A 14,617-nucleotide genomic window follows, 5' to 3' on the forward strand; every position below is an offset into this window, starting at 1 on the left:
TATAAATAATGATAATTATCATGAGTTGCAGCCATGACATGAAATTGGGGCTTTTCCATTTTACACTTCCAGCTCCACTTGACTCAGTTTGGTATCAGTCACGTCCTTTTCCATGACTTCATAGCTCCTCCTCAAAGTGGGCGGGGTCAACATAGCATGACTGTGTGCATATTCTGGTAAGATATTTGTATTTTTACAAATATCTTGGGAACTTAGACTGTACAAATCAGGTGGACATGTCTCTTGTGGTCGTGTTGTCTGAAGAAAGACTTAGTCAGACTGGAGTCAGTCTGACTAAGAAGACATGCAGGAGTAATCGGACTATGAATCATATTTATCCAGGTATGTTAGTCTGACTAAGACTAGCTCCATTTTAGTCGGACTAACGTGTTTACATGAGAATAAGAAAACAGAGTTATTGTCTAACCTCACCAGAGCAGGAACTAAAAACTCCTCTTGTTGCAACCAGTGGAGTTGCCCCCTATTGGCCATTGAGGAGAACACAGGTTTCATTCCCTTTGTCTTGACTTTTCAGGTTGTTCATTTCTTTTATGTGAAATCTTTACAGGGCACTCATTGAAATACTTGGAAGTTAAAAATTGGATTGGATTATTGGAGGATGTTGGATATTGGAGGTCCATGAAGGCACCATATATGGTTCCTTGCCCCTCTGTGGTAAAAAAAATAAATATATATATATATATATATAGTCCTTGGAGACACCTGTAGACACCTGCCCTGCATGTTTAATGGAGGTTCCATTTCTGAAGACTTGAAGACTCTTCTTTTACATAACAGTAAAAAAAAAAAAAAAAAAAAGTTAAATTTAAATCACGCAACAAAACCGAGTTCCCTTGTTGACTTTGACAACATTCAGGATTACTGTAGCTTTGCAGCGAGACACTGATGAACATCTGAGCGTGACAAGCTCGACGTCTCTGTCTGATCCCCACTCACCTGTCTGTCTGTGGTCTGAACCTTCACGTCGCTGCAGCCTGTGATGAGCAACAGTCACCTGTGTCTGACGAGTCCAACCTTTTTCTGGGAAACGTTGCATCACGCAGCACATTTTTGGGAAGTTGAGGTTGAGTGAGCAGTTTTCTCCACTCCTTTAAAAGTGCATCATCAATTTCACAGCCCTGCCCCTGAGCAAGGCAGTGACTGTGTGATTATCCAGAAACTGCCTGAGCTCCTGGTGTAAACATGAGTGTGAGAGGATTGAAGACTCAATCTTCCACTCTGAGAAAATGATCCTGCAGCGCTGTGCTGTTGTTGTCGCTGAAGCCACACACACACACACACACACACACACACACACACACACACACACACACACACACACACACAGGCAAGCCGCGACAGGACTGTCTAAAGTTTACTCTTTTGTCCGATAAGAGCTCGACTGGCTTGTGTTTGCATTCCTCAGGACGGGACTTGTAAACGTTTCTATGGCAGCTCCCTCAGCCTCAGCCTCAGCCTCAGCCTCGGCCTGTTTGTGTTCCGCCGCTGAGGCTGAAGGTGAAAGCGATTGTTTGCTCGACTCTTTTCCTTCTTTGAAAACACATCAGTCTTTGAATTCTTCCAACAAGAGCTTTGACAAACGGGAGCTCTCACAAGGCAGATGAAAGGATGAGGGTCAGGCGGAGGGCTAATGACAGTGTTTGACTGACATTAGCCCTTTTACTTTTATTTTTAATAAGTTTTGTCACATAAGTGGATAACATAAGGCTCTGGGGCCAGTTCTGGCCCGTAAACTAGTTTTATCCGTCCTCACATTTTACGTCAGTTGTGATGACAGAAAAGCTGCATCAGAATTAGAACTAGTGAAACACACAGCCAGACTTTTATTTTGAAATAGTCACAGGTAAGGACAGGTGAGCTTCCATGTCACAGCTATAAAAGTTTTTGTAGGTTTAATAATTATTATGTATATACTTTAAATCTAATGTCTAATGTAAGTACTGTTTTATTAAAAGAATAAAAACCTAAAACTGCTCAGATAAGTGTTTGAGTTTGTGTATGAAGCTCAGATTGAATATTTAACATGTGCATTTATTGTCTTAAACCTTTCATTTTCATGTTAAAACACAGAGAAAAACAATTCCATCTGCATTTCTATAAAGATGTTGTTATTTTGGCGCCTGGGAGGCAGTTTTTGTAGAAACTGCGTTATTCTGTATCCAAAACAAAGAAAGTCTTTCAAGTCGTCTACACAAGCTGCCGTTTTCAGACTTGTATTAAGGTCCAAAAGCAGCGTTTTCCTGAAATTTTCTGAAGCAAAAGTAGTTCCAGACTTCTGTCAGCCTGCGCTGCCTCCACGTTCATCTCACCTGGACGTTCTGGAACTACTACTCCTGCTGTTCTCAAAGACTGAATGTTCTGAATCATTATAGTCTTCTCCATCTTCTTCTCCATCTTCTTCTGCTTCCTCTGCTTCTTCTCCTTCATCTTCATCTGCTTCACTTTCCATATCTGGCAGTTATGACAGTCAGGATTGATAGAGTTAAACACCAGATGCACTTCCCGATACAACCCTCTTCATGTATTAGGACTATGGAACCAGCACTAGAAGCAGACTGGATGTGGACCACCACTGGCTGCATTAGTCCATGTGACATGGACGTCTTCTTCATCCGTGCTTTTCTCTACGTTAAAGACGTACGTACGACACTTTTGTCCTGGTCAGAAGCATCGAAGAAGAGGAGGAAGAAGAAAGTAACCATGGAAACTTGCCTGAGGTTACGTGAGGATGTGCAGCGCATCGTTCAAGGAGTTCAAGAACATTCAAATGAGAAAGTGACGCTGCTGCGATGGAATGTGAGAGGGAGAGTGCACACGCATGGAATGTTAGACTGACGGCAAACGTGTGGAAATTGGTAGCGTCACTTTTTTGCGGGGAAAGGAACTCCCAAAGAATGACCTCCATCCTAAAAGTCTGGACTGTTTGAGGAAAAGCTGAAGGACCTGCGCGCAGGAAGGTCCCGCCGCTACGACCACAACTGGCCGTGAGCCATTTGTGAAAGTGTGAACGCACAGATTACTCGTAACAGATGTATAATTTTATGGAGACGTTTCCAAATGAAGTCATCAGGCGAACGAAAGAAGGGAGCAATAAAAAAATCCCGAAAACGGTGATTCCACGCGCGCAGGTCGCCACACGCCCAGCGCTCACTCGCCCGCGGCGCTGACTCAGGACTTCTAGCCGTGACGGAGGGGAGAAAAGAAAGTCTGAATATTTTCATGTCTTCACGTCGTAAAAAAATCCCAGTCATCAGAGGCACAATTACTTTAATCACCAGGTGTGATTAATGCACAGGAATCTGCCCGAGTGGCATCCAGCTCTGCTCGTAAACTCAATTTAAAAGCAGCTCTGGTCCAGATTTGAGTTTTCTGGATGATGAATCAGAGAAGAAAAGTTAATTTCCTCAGAGGAAAGTCTCGTGGACGCTCGTAAACAGCAGCTTTATGTCTGCACTGCAGGACGTATCAGATCAGCGCGCCGAGCTGTTGTTTAGTCTTTGCTCTGCATTAGAGGCCCCAGTGATGTGAGATGGGACTTTTATCTCCCGCTGAATTTCTTAATCCTTCAAACGTTCACGTTCCTGAACGTGTTTCGTTGTAATCTTCCTTTGAGACGACGCGCCGCGAGTCTGCACACACACACACACACAATCACAGAAGAGAGTTGGTTAAAAATAAGCTTCTGTACAGTTTCTTTGTGACATCAGATAACGACTCGTGTTTTTAAGCATTAAATGAAAAATGAAAACCAAACTTAGAAAGAAGTAAAACAGTCATGAAAGTTAATATTTGGTGTTTGGTCCACAGGGTCAGGGGTCAGGCTGTTTGACCTGTTGTGACCTGTACTACTATGATGATGGTTACAGTTACTCGGTCGGTTGTTTAGGTGGCTCAGTTGGTTGGTTGTGTTGTTGGGTGGGTGCTTGAGTGGTTACTTGGATCAGATTGTTGGCTGGGTTGTGAGTTGGTTGGTTGGTTGTGCAGGTCATTGGTTGGTTATTTGATCAGGTTGTTGGTTGATTAGTTACTTGGTTGGATGGGTGGGTCAGATTTTTGGCTGGAGGGTAAGGTTGTGAGTTGGTTGGTTGGTCAGGTTGTTTGTTGGCTGTGCAGGTAATTGGTTATTTGGTTTATCAGTCAGGTTTTAGTTGGTTGGTCAGTCAGGTCTTTCGTTGGTTGCTTGGTCGGTTAGTCAGGTCTTTGGTTGGTTGGTTGGTCGTTTGGTTGGTCGGTCGTTTGGTTGGTCATCAGGTCTTTGGTTGGTTGTTGGTCAGGTCGTTGGTTGGTTGGTCAGGTCTTTGGTTGTTTGGTTGGTTGGTCAGGTCTTTGGTTGGTTGGTTCGTTGGACAGGTCGTTGGTTGGTAGTCAGGTCTTTGGTTGGTTGTTGGTTGGTTGGTCAGGTCGTTGGTTGGTTGGACAGGTCTTTGGTTGGTTGGTTGGTCAGGTTGTTGGTTGGTTGGTTGGTCATGTCTTTGGTTGGTTGGTCACTTGGTCGTTTACCTCTCATTGAGTAAAAAAAACCCTGACGCTCTGTTTTTGCCACTGAAAAGATTGTAGGAGAGAAAACGACAGATTTATGTCGTCTAAACTCAACTTTTCTCTGTCAGCAGAGTTTACTGCGTATTCGGTGACATTAAGAAAAACAAACACATGAAGCAAACAAGGTTTTCTGAGCTCATCTTTCATTAAATATTAAAATATCACTTTGATCATTGATCATCTGTTGCTGCAGAAAACTCCGGTGACTTGTGTGCAGATCGTTGACCTCGTGACTCGTCGTGTTTATCTCTCACTCGTCTCCTTATCACTGCTGATAAGAGACGACCAGTGTGTGTGTGTGTGTCTGCACCTGCCTCACAGGGAGGCTGTCTGACGTCCGTCCACCTGTCGCCGTCTGTCCTGGAGTCTGTGCGAGGACACGCAGCTGTCCCAGAGACACTGTCCTCTCTCCATGTCCAGTTGAAAGCTGCTGTGGTAAAACAGTGAGAGAGACGAATCCTGCTGACTTTATTTCTCTTTTATTTTGATGGTTTTTTGGACGAGTAAAAATCTCCTGTGTCCCTTGTGTGGGCCCCACCCCAGTGTTTGGGAAACACTGATTTCAAAGATCCCGGCTTCAGAGCTTTGATATCGTGCAGACGCTTGAATGCATCACACGCACACATCATGTGTTTTTTTTCCTTTTATTTTATTTTCACTGTGTAATCTGATTTATTCCTTAGTTTTTAATTTTTGTTTGAGAAAAAAAGTGATTGTTAAATAGTAAAATTTCCCTTTCAATATTTTTCCTAAGAAATCTGAAATGGCACAGATGGTGCCAAACTGTGCCAAGCTGTGCCACGCCTGTGCATCTCTTTACTAAAACCTCTGTCATTTGTCCACATGTAGTTACATGACTTCTTGAGTTTTTCAGCTCCTACTGCATATTTGTAAAGATGATGTTTACTTGAAAATGCAATATTATTTTAGGCGAGGGAAAAATCTGCATTTATTTGACACTGTGGCATCTCCAGTTATTCTGATACCAAGATCAGTGACATAGAGATCATTTACTCATGTTCCAGCATGTTCCTGCTTCTATAACATGTTTTAAAAACAAGAAATAATTCTTTTAAAGTTTATTTGAACAAACATCTATATATGTGTGTGTTTGTAGATTATCTACCTTTAAAGGATCTTTATAATTAAAATACATGGTTGTTGACTGTGTTAGACTGAAAAGGAACTTTAAGTCTTTTTATCCGCTCTCCTTTAATGTGTCTTATCATATTATTGTCTCATCTGCCTCTGACCACCGTGTGTCCTCCTCTACATGATGCAGGGAGGTGTCAGTAGAGGGCGCTGGCAGCCATGTGTCCTGCTGCTGCCGCTGCTGCTGCTGCTGCTGCTGCTGCTCAGTGAGGAGCAAAAATGAATGTTTTCACTTCTTCTAACAAGAAGCTTTTTTTATTTTTTAAAACAAATGTTCACTCTTTCTTCGTGACTCACATTTAAAACTTTTATTTTAGAGTTTTTAAAACATTTAATTTTCATGTGAAACATTTTAGTGAGGTTTTATTTTGAAGGACAAACGTTTTACTTTGTCAAAACACTTCATAAAAACGTCATTTGTCTGTGAAACAAATAATGAGAACGAACTCGATATTTAATCATCATTTTTTTTATTTACTCCGCCCTCTTTCTCACTGGCTGGCTCCCTCCTGTCGAAGGCTCCGCCCCTCCCGGCCTGTGATTGGCCCTCGCAGCTGTCAGTCACGGCTGACGCTCCGGCTCCGGCTCCGCGCAGCAGAGACGCGCCGCTGCTTCGCTCTTGTACCGTTTCAGTGCGTCGAGCGGCGGAGAGAAGCGGAGCCTGCGCGTCTGTCCTCGTCTGTGCGTCCGCGGAGCAAAGAGGAGCAGCCGAGCCGAGCCGTGCCAAAGCGTGCCGTGCATGCCCCGGACACACCGGGAGCAGGAGGAGGAAGAGGAGCAGGATTCTTCTTCTTTACCAGTGTTTTGACTCAGTGAGACTTCCAGCGCTTGCTTTTCCCTCATGGTCACCAACACCGCGCGGCCGCAGTCATGTGGAATATCGTGTGGAAAGTGCCGCGTTTGTCACTGACGTGTTTTCTGCTCGCGCTGCTGCTGCGAGTTCAGGTGAGGAGGGAAAACACTCACGCTCTCACTGGGAACTGTCCGTTATTCATCCATTCATTCATGTATTGACTGATTGACTGGTTTTTGGAGCGGGTTTTAAATTCCAGTCTTAATTGAATCGTGAGCGCAGTCACGGGAGCTCGCGTTTGACACCGTTGTGCGCGTGAGCTCTGGAGATAAAACGCGTCCAAAATTATAAAGAAAAAGACTTATTCTGCGCCATGGGTTCGTTGTACGTGTGTGTGTGTGTGTGTGTGAGATAATCCGCTCATTCAGTGCGTAAAAGTCAGTCATTTAGTGGTAAAAGTTCTCTTCTTTCAGCCCTCAATGATCCAAAGCTCCGTGCGTAAATGCTGCTTTCACGCGCAGCCTCCGTTACGCAGACTAACCGTGAAACAATCTCGCGTGTTTCCAGTTTGCAGCTTCACCTGCACGACAAGGAGAAACAAATGGATCTGTTTTTATTATTATTTATTATTTTAAATCACATTTCTGCTGCAGTTTGATCTTCATCCAGATCTGAAGTCTTGAGTTTGTGCCAAACCATGTGAAAATCATTTCACACCACTGTGTTGACCTGTCCTCATGTCCTCCTCAGGTGTCTCTGTCCACGGGTTACTTCGAGCTGCAGCTGGTGTCCGTGGAGAACCCGCGCGCGCAGCTGCTGAACGGCGACTGCTGCGACGCGGAGCGGAGCGCGGCGGAGGGAAGCTGCGGCGCGGACGAGTGCGACACGTACTTCCGCGTGTGTTTAAAGGAATATCAGAGCGAGGTGACGACCAGCGGGCCGTGCACCTACGGCTGGGAAACTACCAAAGTTATCGGGGGGAATACTTTTCACTTCAAGAGCCAGAAGAGCGGACTGAGCCGGAGCAGCGACGGCGGCAAGATCACCATCCCGTTCCAGTTCGCGTGGCCGGTAAGTGGAGCTGAAAACACGCAGAGTTTGCGTCAAAGGAGCGAAAATGTTGACCTGGATTCACGAGCGGAGTCACGCGGATTCGCGTGTGTTTGAGTTTGTTGATCCTGATGGATTCACGCTGTGCTGGTGAAACACGGAGCAGAGCGCTCACGCACTCACTCACTCACGCACGTGATCACACGTCATGTGAAGAGCACCGCGGTGGAGCAGTGGCCCCGAGCGCGCGCAAGGTGCCGTTTGATGAGTTAGTAAATAAGCCGCTGTTTGCAGTGTGTGTGTGTGTGTGTGTGTGTAGTAGTCCTCATAGAGACTAAAACCTGGTCCTAATGAGGCAGAATCTCATTTCTAAAGGAAGTGGAGTCAGAGGTTAAGTGTAAATTGTGGTTAAGTTAAGGCTTGGCTTACGCATTAACTAATGCTGGTTATGGTCAGGTTAGTGGTCATGTTTTTATGAATGTAATTCCTGTGGTTTATTCTTTGCATTCGTTGTTTTAAACACGGACCAGTCGTCCTCATGGAGACCAGAACCTGGTCCCAATGAGGCAGAACCTCGTTTCTGAGGAGCTGGTTATAGTTTAGGACTAAGATTTGAATTTAAAGTTAGTGATGAGCTTTTTGTTTAGTCTGTTTTAAATGTGTGGAAGTCAATGCAGAGTCCTGAGAAGAATAGCTGTACAAACCTGTGTGTGTGTGTGTGTGCTGATGAAGTAGTGACAGGTCACTCATTAGCTCATCCAAACACAGCAGCAGATTCAGCCAATCACAGTCTCCTGATGTGGAGACGCAGCGTGGGAAACAGGCGCAGAGTCTCATGTCATGCTGCTGAAGCTGCTGCTGATGCTGCTGCTGCTGCTGCTGCTGATGCTGAAGCTGCTGCTGATGCTGCTGCTGATGCTGAATCAGGGAGGTGACGTCCTTCTAGAGGAAAGGTCACAGGTTTGATTCCCACACATCAGCTGAGTGAGCTGTCAGAAACCATGTGGTCATCAATGACTCTCATCATAATGATAATCAATAATCAGTTTAAAAAAAAATGAGATTGTGATGTTTTTTAAATTAAATTCAAGTCGTTTAAAGTTAATTTTTTTCTGATTCCACAATAGTGTGTGTGTGTGTGTGGTCACTAACAGATGCTGTCCAGATTATTAATCACAATCTGTTTTATTTTTAGTTTTAAACATTGAAGGAATGTTTTTCAGTTGTTTTGGAAACAGTTTTCATCGTCGTGTAAAACAGAGGAAGAGGAGGAGGAGGAGGAGGAGGAGGAAGCTAAAGTCACTGATGAAAAGAGCGTAACACACACAGCTGTTCACTGACAGTCGTTTCCAACACTTAAGTGACAGAGGAACAGAGGAGAAACACACGTAAACGTGCACATTTCAGCCTCTTAACTGAAGATGATTGTTATTATTATTAAAAATATTTGAATGATTTTTCCTAACAATGTGCCATTTATGACACTTAAATCCGTCCAACCAGAGGAAAAAACCTCTTAACTGTTCATTTTCACGCACTATTTATTGAAAATACATATTATTTCTTAGGGATCACTCATTCTCTTTTTCTAAATAAAATTGAACCAGATTAAATGATCAAATTTGACGATTCATCCGTCCATTCGTGGTTTTGCGTCATAAAACATCAGAAAATATTCATAATTATTTCTAAAAACCTGGAAATAATGATGTTTAAACGTCTTATAAGAAAATATGGATTATTAGTCATTATTAATTGTAGTCATTGTTGCAGCTCCTCACATTACATTGATATTTAAGTCTTTATGTGAGTTTCATTTCATATTTGAATTTAATAAACATGAAGAATGAATGAATGATATTGGACTCTTTGTGCCTGATTATATATTATATGTAGAAGTCATTCATTCATTCATTCATTCATTCATTCATTCATTCATTCATGTCAGAACACACATGTGGAGCACATCAGCTGCTCCCCTGAGCCGTTCATTCATCACTGCTCACGGTCGGCCGCTGTCAGCGCACGCAGGATGGAAGTAGTACTCTGAGGCCCAGTGGGCGGATCCAGTTTCCCCTGTGTGTGTGTGTGTGTGTGTGTGTCTGTGTGTGTGTGTGTGTGTGGGTGTCAGTGTCAGTGTGGACGTCGTCACCTCCCTGACTCTCAGGTTCACACTCACTGACCGTCACTGACTCATTGTCTCACTCTGAGTGTGTTTATGTCTCTGTGAGGACCTTTGGTCTTCAAAGGGCTTTTCCACGTGTGACGTGTCCTCCTCACTCACTATGGTATAAAAACCTGTGTGTGTGTGTGTGTGTGTGTGTGAGATTAATCCAGATTAATCCACGTGTCATCGTGTCATTGATCAGTGAATCGTCGTCCAGACTGAGACTGAACTCTGTGACACTCTGCAGTTTGTCCTCTGTCTCTGTGTCTGTCTCTTTGTATGTGTCCTCTGTCTCTGTCTCTTTGTATGTGTCCTCTGTCTCTGTCTCTGCTGCTTCAGTGAACTGGTGCAGAATCTGTGTCCTCTGTCTCTGTCTGTGTGTCTCTGTCTCTCTGTTTCTGTCTGTGTGTCTCTGTCTCTCTGTTTCTGTCTGTGTGTCTCTGTCTCTCTGTTTCTGTATCTCTGTCCTCTCTCTCTGTCTCTGTGTGTCTGTCTCTCTGTCTCTGTCTCTCTGTCTGTGTGTCTCTGTCTCTCTGTTTCTGTATCTCTGTCCTCTCTCTCTCTCTCTGTGTCTCTGTGTGTCTCTGTGTGTCTCTGCTGCTGCTTCAGTGACCTGCTGCAGAATCTCTGTCCTCTCTCTCTGCCTGTGTGTCTCTGTGTGTCTCTGTCTGTCTCTCTGTCTGTCTGTGTGTCTGTGCTGCTGCTTCAGTGACCTGCTGCAGAATCTGGGACAGTGGTGTTGACATGAAGAGACAGACGATTTTAAAAAGAAGAACATTGTTCTGTCTTTTGCTTTTGCTCCTCCGGCTGTTTGAGTCCTCACTGACATCTTTTCATCAAAGGAGGGAGAGAGAGAGAGACTGAAGGAGGGAGGGAGAGACTGAAGGAGGGAGAAAGACTGAAGGAGGGAGAGAGAGAGAGACAGACTGAAGGAGGGAGAGAGACTGAAGGAGGGAGGGAGAGACAGACTGACGGAGGGAGGCGATACAACAGGAAACTCAGCTTCCCTGTGAGTTTTCTGTCACGAGGAAAGTGTATTTTTAGGATGGAGACACTTTTTTTTCTTTCTTTCTCTCACAAAAACAAGAGTTTACTTCTTCTCCTCTTCCCGTTTCTCCTCCTCCTCCTCTTCCTCTGCTCCTGCTGTCTCTCCTTGTCTCCTGGTGGAGTATTTTTAGAGTCTCTCCTGCTCTCACCCTCTGGGAGTAAATCAAGGATCAAGGCTTTGCTCTCCTTGACTTTCCTCAGCCTGACAGAGGAGGAGCAGCTCCTTCCATGTTTCCTCTTCCTCCTTCACCTCCTCCTCCTCCTCGTTCTACTATTCTTAATTCTCCTTATATCCTCTGCTTCTCGTACACCTTCTTCTTCTTCTCCTCCTACAGTAAATGTTGTCAGGGTCGTCTTCTTTTTTTTCTTCTTCTTCTTCTTCTTCTTCTTCTTCTCCTTCTTCTTCTTCTTCTTCTCACATGGATGTGACGTCCATGTGAGATGATTCAGCGTCACACGAGCATTGGTGATGGTGAATTTTGGGAAGTTTTTAACCGTTGAACGTCATCTTTGTTTGTGAGCTGCAGTAAATGTGAATGTTTCCTTGTTGTCGTGTAAACGTGTGTCGTTGCAGGTTGTGCGTCTTGTTTTACGGCTGATTGTGCGTCGTCGTGTCATGGGACAGACGGTGTCTGAGATGAAGCTGCTTCATAATAAGAGGCTTTTTTCACTTTCTGTCTCACATGTGCAAAACACTTGTGCAACAAAACTAAAACTCCAACAAAAAAAAGAAGAAAAAGAGCCATAATAAGCAACAACATGGACGTTTGTCATTGTTATGGACTCTGTCACGTCCAGATGCCGAGGGAAAGTAAAACAAGGATGTTCACTTTATTAAAGTCTGCTCGCTCATGTCTCTGAATGACTCATAACACGAGCCAGACGTCATCATCTGTGATCTGCTCTCAACTAAACACTCACCGGATATAATCTGCTTCAGCTCAAGCTTGTCCCGCTCACTCTCCCACACCAAAGCCCACAGAGAAAATCAGCGATTTTCTCTGTGGGCTTTGGTGTGGGAGAGTGAGCGGTTTTACAAACTTCAGCTTCCTGTGAGAAAGTGTTGAGATTGAGCTGCAAACACATTTGTAAACCAGGATAGACTTAATCTGGAGTAAATTATGTTTAATGAGTGGTGAGAATAAGTGGCTGAAATGTGTTTCTGTTCCCCTGGAATGGTGTTTGTTTGGACCAGTTTGCCCCGCTGGTTTCACTCTGACGTGTGTTGAGGTTTCACATCAGGTGTTTGAGCGAAAGCAGAACCAAGACATCTGAGATTTTCCCACTTTCCCACACTTTTTATTGCATTTTTCAGTAAATTGGTGTAAGAATGTGAGAAATGTTGCTCTCTGTTTGGAGTCGCCGGCCTCCAAATGTTTAAGAAGCTCTGGTTGAAGATAAAAGACGGACTGAGCGGTTTTTATTAAAAATCCTGGATAATCCGTGATTCACGTCGTTTAACTGCCTTCATGTGGCTGAGGAGTGTCACTCTTGTGGGTGAATGGCTGAATGAAAACGTGGAGTGGCTGTAAAGACTTATTTGCGGCCGTGACCTCACGCCGTGTCCTGCAGCGACTCGACCCGCACTCCGAGCGCTCAGTCGTCCAAACATCAAAAAGGCGTCTGACGAGCAGATGTTGTGATGGGAAACATGTTGTTCTTTTCTCTCGGCCCTCGGCTCCGTGTGTCTTTAATAAGCCTCAAAGCTCGCTGTGTGCGTGTGTGCGTGCGCTTGTATCTGTTTCCTCGTCATAAACACTGACCTCGTCAGGACACGGAGACCAAAGCCTGGTTCCTAATGAGGCAGAACCTCGTTAGGAACCATCGTGATAATCCGGGATTTATTTAGATTTCATGGCTGTAGAATTGTCAGGGAATCCTCCACATGAGGGTCACCAGGCCAGAGTTTTGGATTTTTCTGGATATCACAAACGGTCCAGGAGTAATGAGACGCTGCTGCTGCTGCTGATTCTGAAGCTGCTGCTGCTGAAGCTGCTGCTGCTGAAGCTGCTGCGTGGAATCCCTTTAAACCATTAAAAACACACAGAAATACAATAACGTTAGGATTATACCAGTCATGTGACATCTATTGGTGAATGTTCATGTTAAGTTTGTCCACTGTGGGCTCAGGTTGGTGTTTGATTCCCGACACCTTTGAGCAAGACACTGAACTCTAACCAGCGACAGATGTATGACTGTCCATCCTATCTTTGTTCCTCGTTACTACCTCATAAAATCATGAGAAGAAGAAGAAGAGTTGCTATTATGGTCTGTATTTACTGTATATAGAGCTTTTCTTATCTTGATGAGCTGCTTTACACTCCAGTTTTCACCCATTCACACATCTTTCACTCACTCACTCACACTCACATGCTGCGATGTGGGCTTCAGTGTCTTTGCTCAAGGACACACATAGACGAGCAGAGCCAGGAATTGAACCCACAACCTTCCAGTAGAAAGACAACTCACTCAGTCAGACACACATTCATTCATCCACTCACTCACTCACTCACATGCGCTGCAACGTGGGCTTCAGTGTCTTTGCTCAAGGACACACATAGACGAGCAGAGCCAGGAATTGAACCCACAACCTTCCAGTAGAAAGACAACTCACTCAGTCAGTCAGACACACATTCATTCATCCACTCACACTCACTCACTCACTCACGCTGCAATGTGGGCTTCAGTGTCTTTGCTCAAGGACACACAGACAAACAGAGCCAGGAATTGAACCCACAACCTTCCAGTAGAAAGACAACTCACTCAGTCAGACACACATTCATTCATCCACTCACACTCACTCACTCACTCACTCACTCACATGCGCTGCAACGTGGGCTTCAGTGTCTTTGCTCAAGGACACACAGACAAACAGAGCCAGGAATTGAACCCACAACCTTCCAGTAGAAAGACAACTCACTCAGTCAGACACACATTCATTCATCCACTCACTCACACTCACTCACTCACTCACATGCGCTGCAACGTGGGCTTCAGTGTCTTTGCTCAAGGACAAACAGACAAGCAGAGCCAGGAATTGAACCCCTAACCCTCCCAGTTCAAAGACAGCTCGCCCCACCACTGAGCTGCCACCAAATGACCTTTGACCCTTCAGTGCAGTAAATGTGATAGCCTTTAATTTCACTTCTTTACACACAGACTGGAACGGTTTGTGAGTCGCAGCCAAAGTCAGTGTCCCCACAGAGATGTTTGGGTCAGAACGTGTCCTCACACACACACACAGAGTGAAAGAGGAGGAGAAGTGAGCACACGGGGAATAAAAAGGTTGTAGACGACCAAACCCTTCATTGTTCATCATCTGTGTCTCTGTGTTTTTATCATGTCTCTGAGTCTGAAGCAGCACAGAAACCCTGGAGCTGAACATTTGAACATTTGAAGTCTTTTTAAGTTTCAAATCTCCCGTCTTTACGTGCTAACGGTCGCGGTAGCTTGTTGCGCTAGCTCCGAGGGCGCGATCACCCCTCCAGTTTTCTTCGTTTGGTCTGAACTAAAGTGTTGTTGTTGTTCTCCGTCCCACAGTCAAGCCGCGCATGGTCCAAAGTCGCAGAACACGGAGTCTTTCTTTGTCATTTTAAGGCTAAAAATGTGAGGATTTCTTCATTTTGTGAAGACAAAAACCACTTAACAAAAGGCTGACCTCACGAAATATACACCAGCTTCAGTTTACAGTATCTCAAGAATGTAATTCACTGCTTCATCTCATTGTTTAACAGGAAACTGAAGTTTATGGCACTTGTATAAACCGCTCACTCTCCTGCACCAAATCCCATTGAGGAAATCATCGTTTTAGCTCACAGTGAAACAGAAGACATTGATCCACGGCTTCA

The 14,617-nt window shown here is 44.6% G+C and overlaps 1 protein-coding gene across 2 annotated transcripts in view; it reads left to right on the forward strand.

Annotated features, from left to right (window-relative positions):
- Positions 1-6,226: 6,226 nt before the first annotated feature.
- Positions 6,227-14,617, forward strand: part of LOC131444681 (protein jagged-2-like) — a 51,034-nt gene continuing 42,643 nt past the window's right edge. For both annotated transcript variants that reach the window (XM_058615253.1, XM_058615254.1), the window contains exons 1-2: positions 6,227-6,657; positions 7,256-7,576. In XM_058615253.1, the coding sequence (XP_058471236.1) occupies positions 6,583-6,657; positions 7,256-7,576 (396 nt within the window). In that variant the 5' untranslated portion in view covers positions 6,227-6,582. The remainder of the gene's footprint in view (positions 6,658-7,255; positions 7,577-14,617) is intronic.

The sequence above is a fragment of the Solea solea genome, chromosome 18, assembly GCF_958295425.1.
Source record: "Solea solea chromosome 18, fSolSol10.1, whole genome shotgun sequence".
NCBI lineage: Eukaryota > Metazoa > Chordata > Actinopteri > Pleuronectiformes > Soleidae > Solea > Solea solea.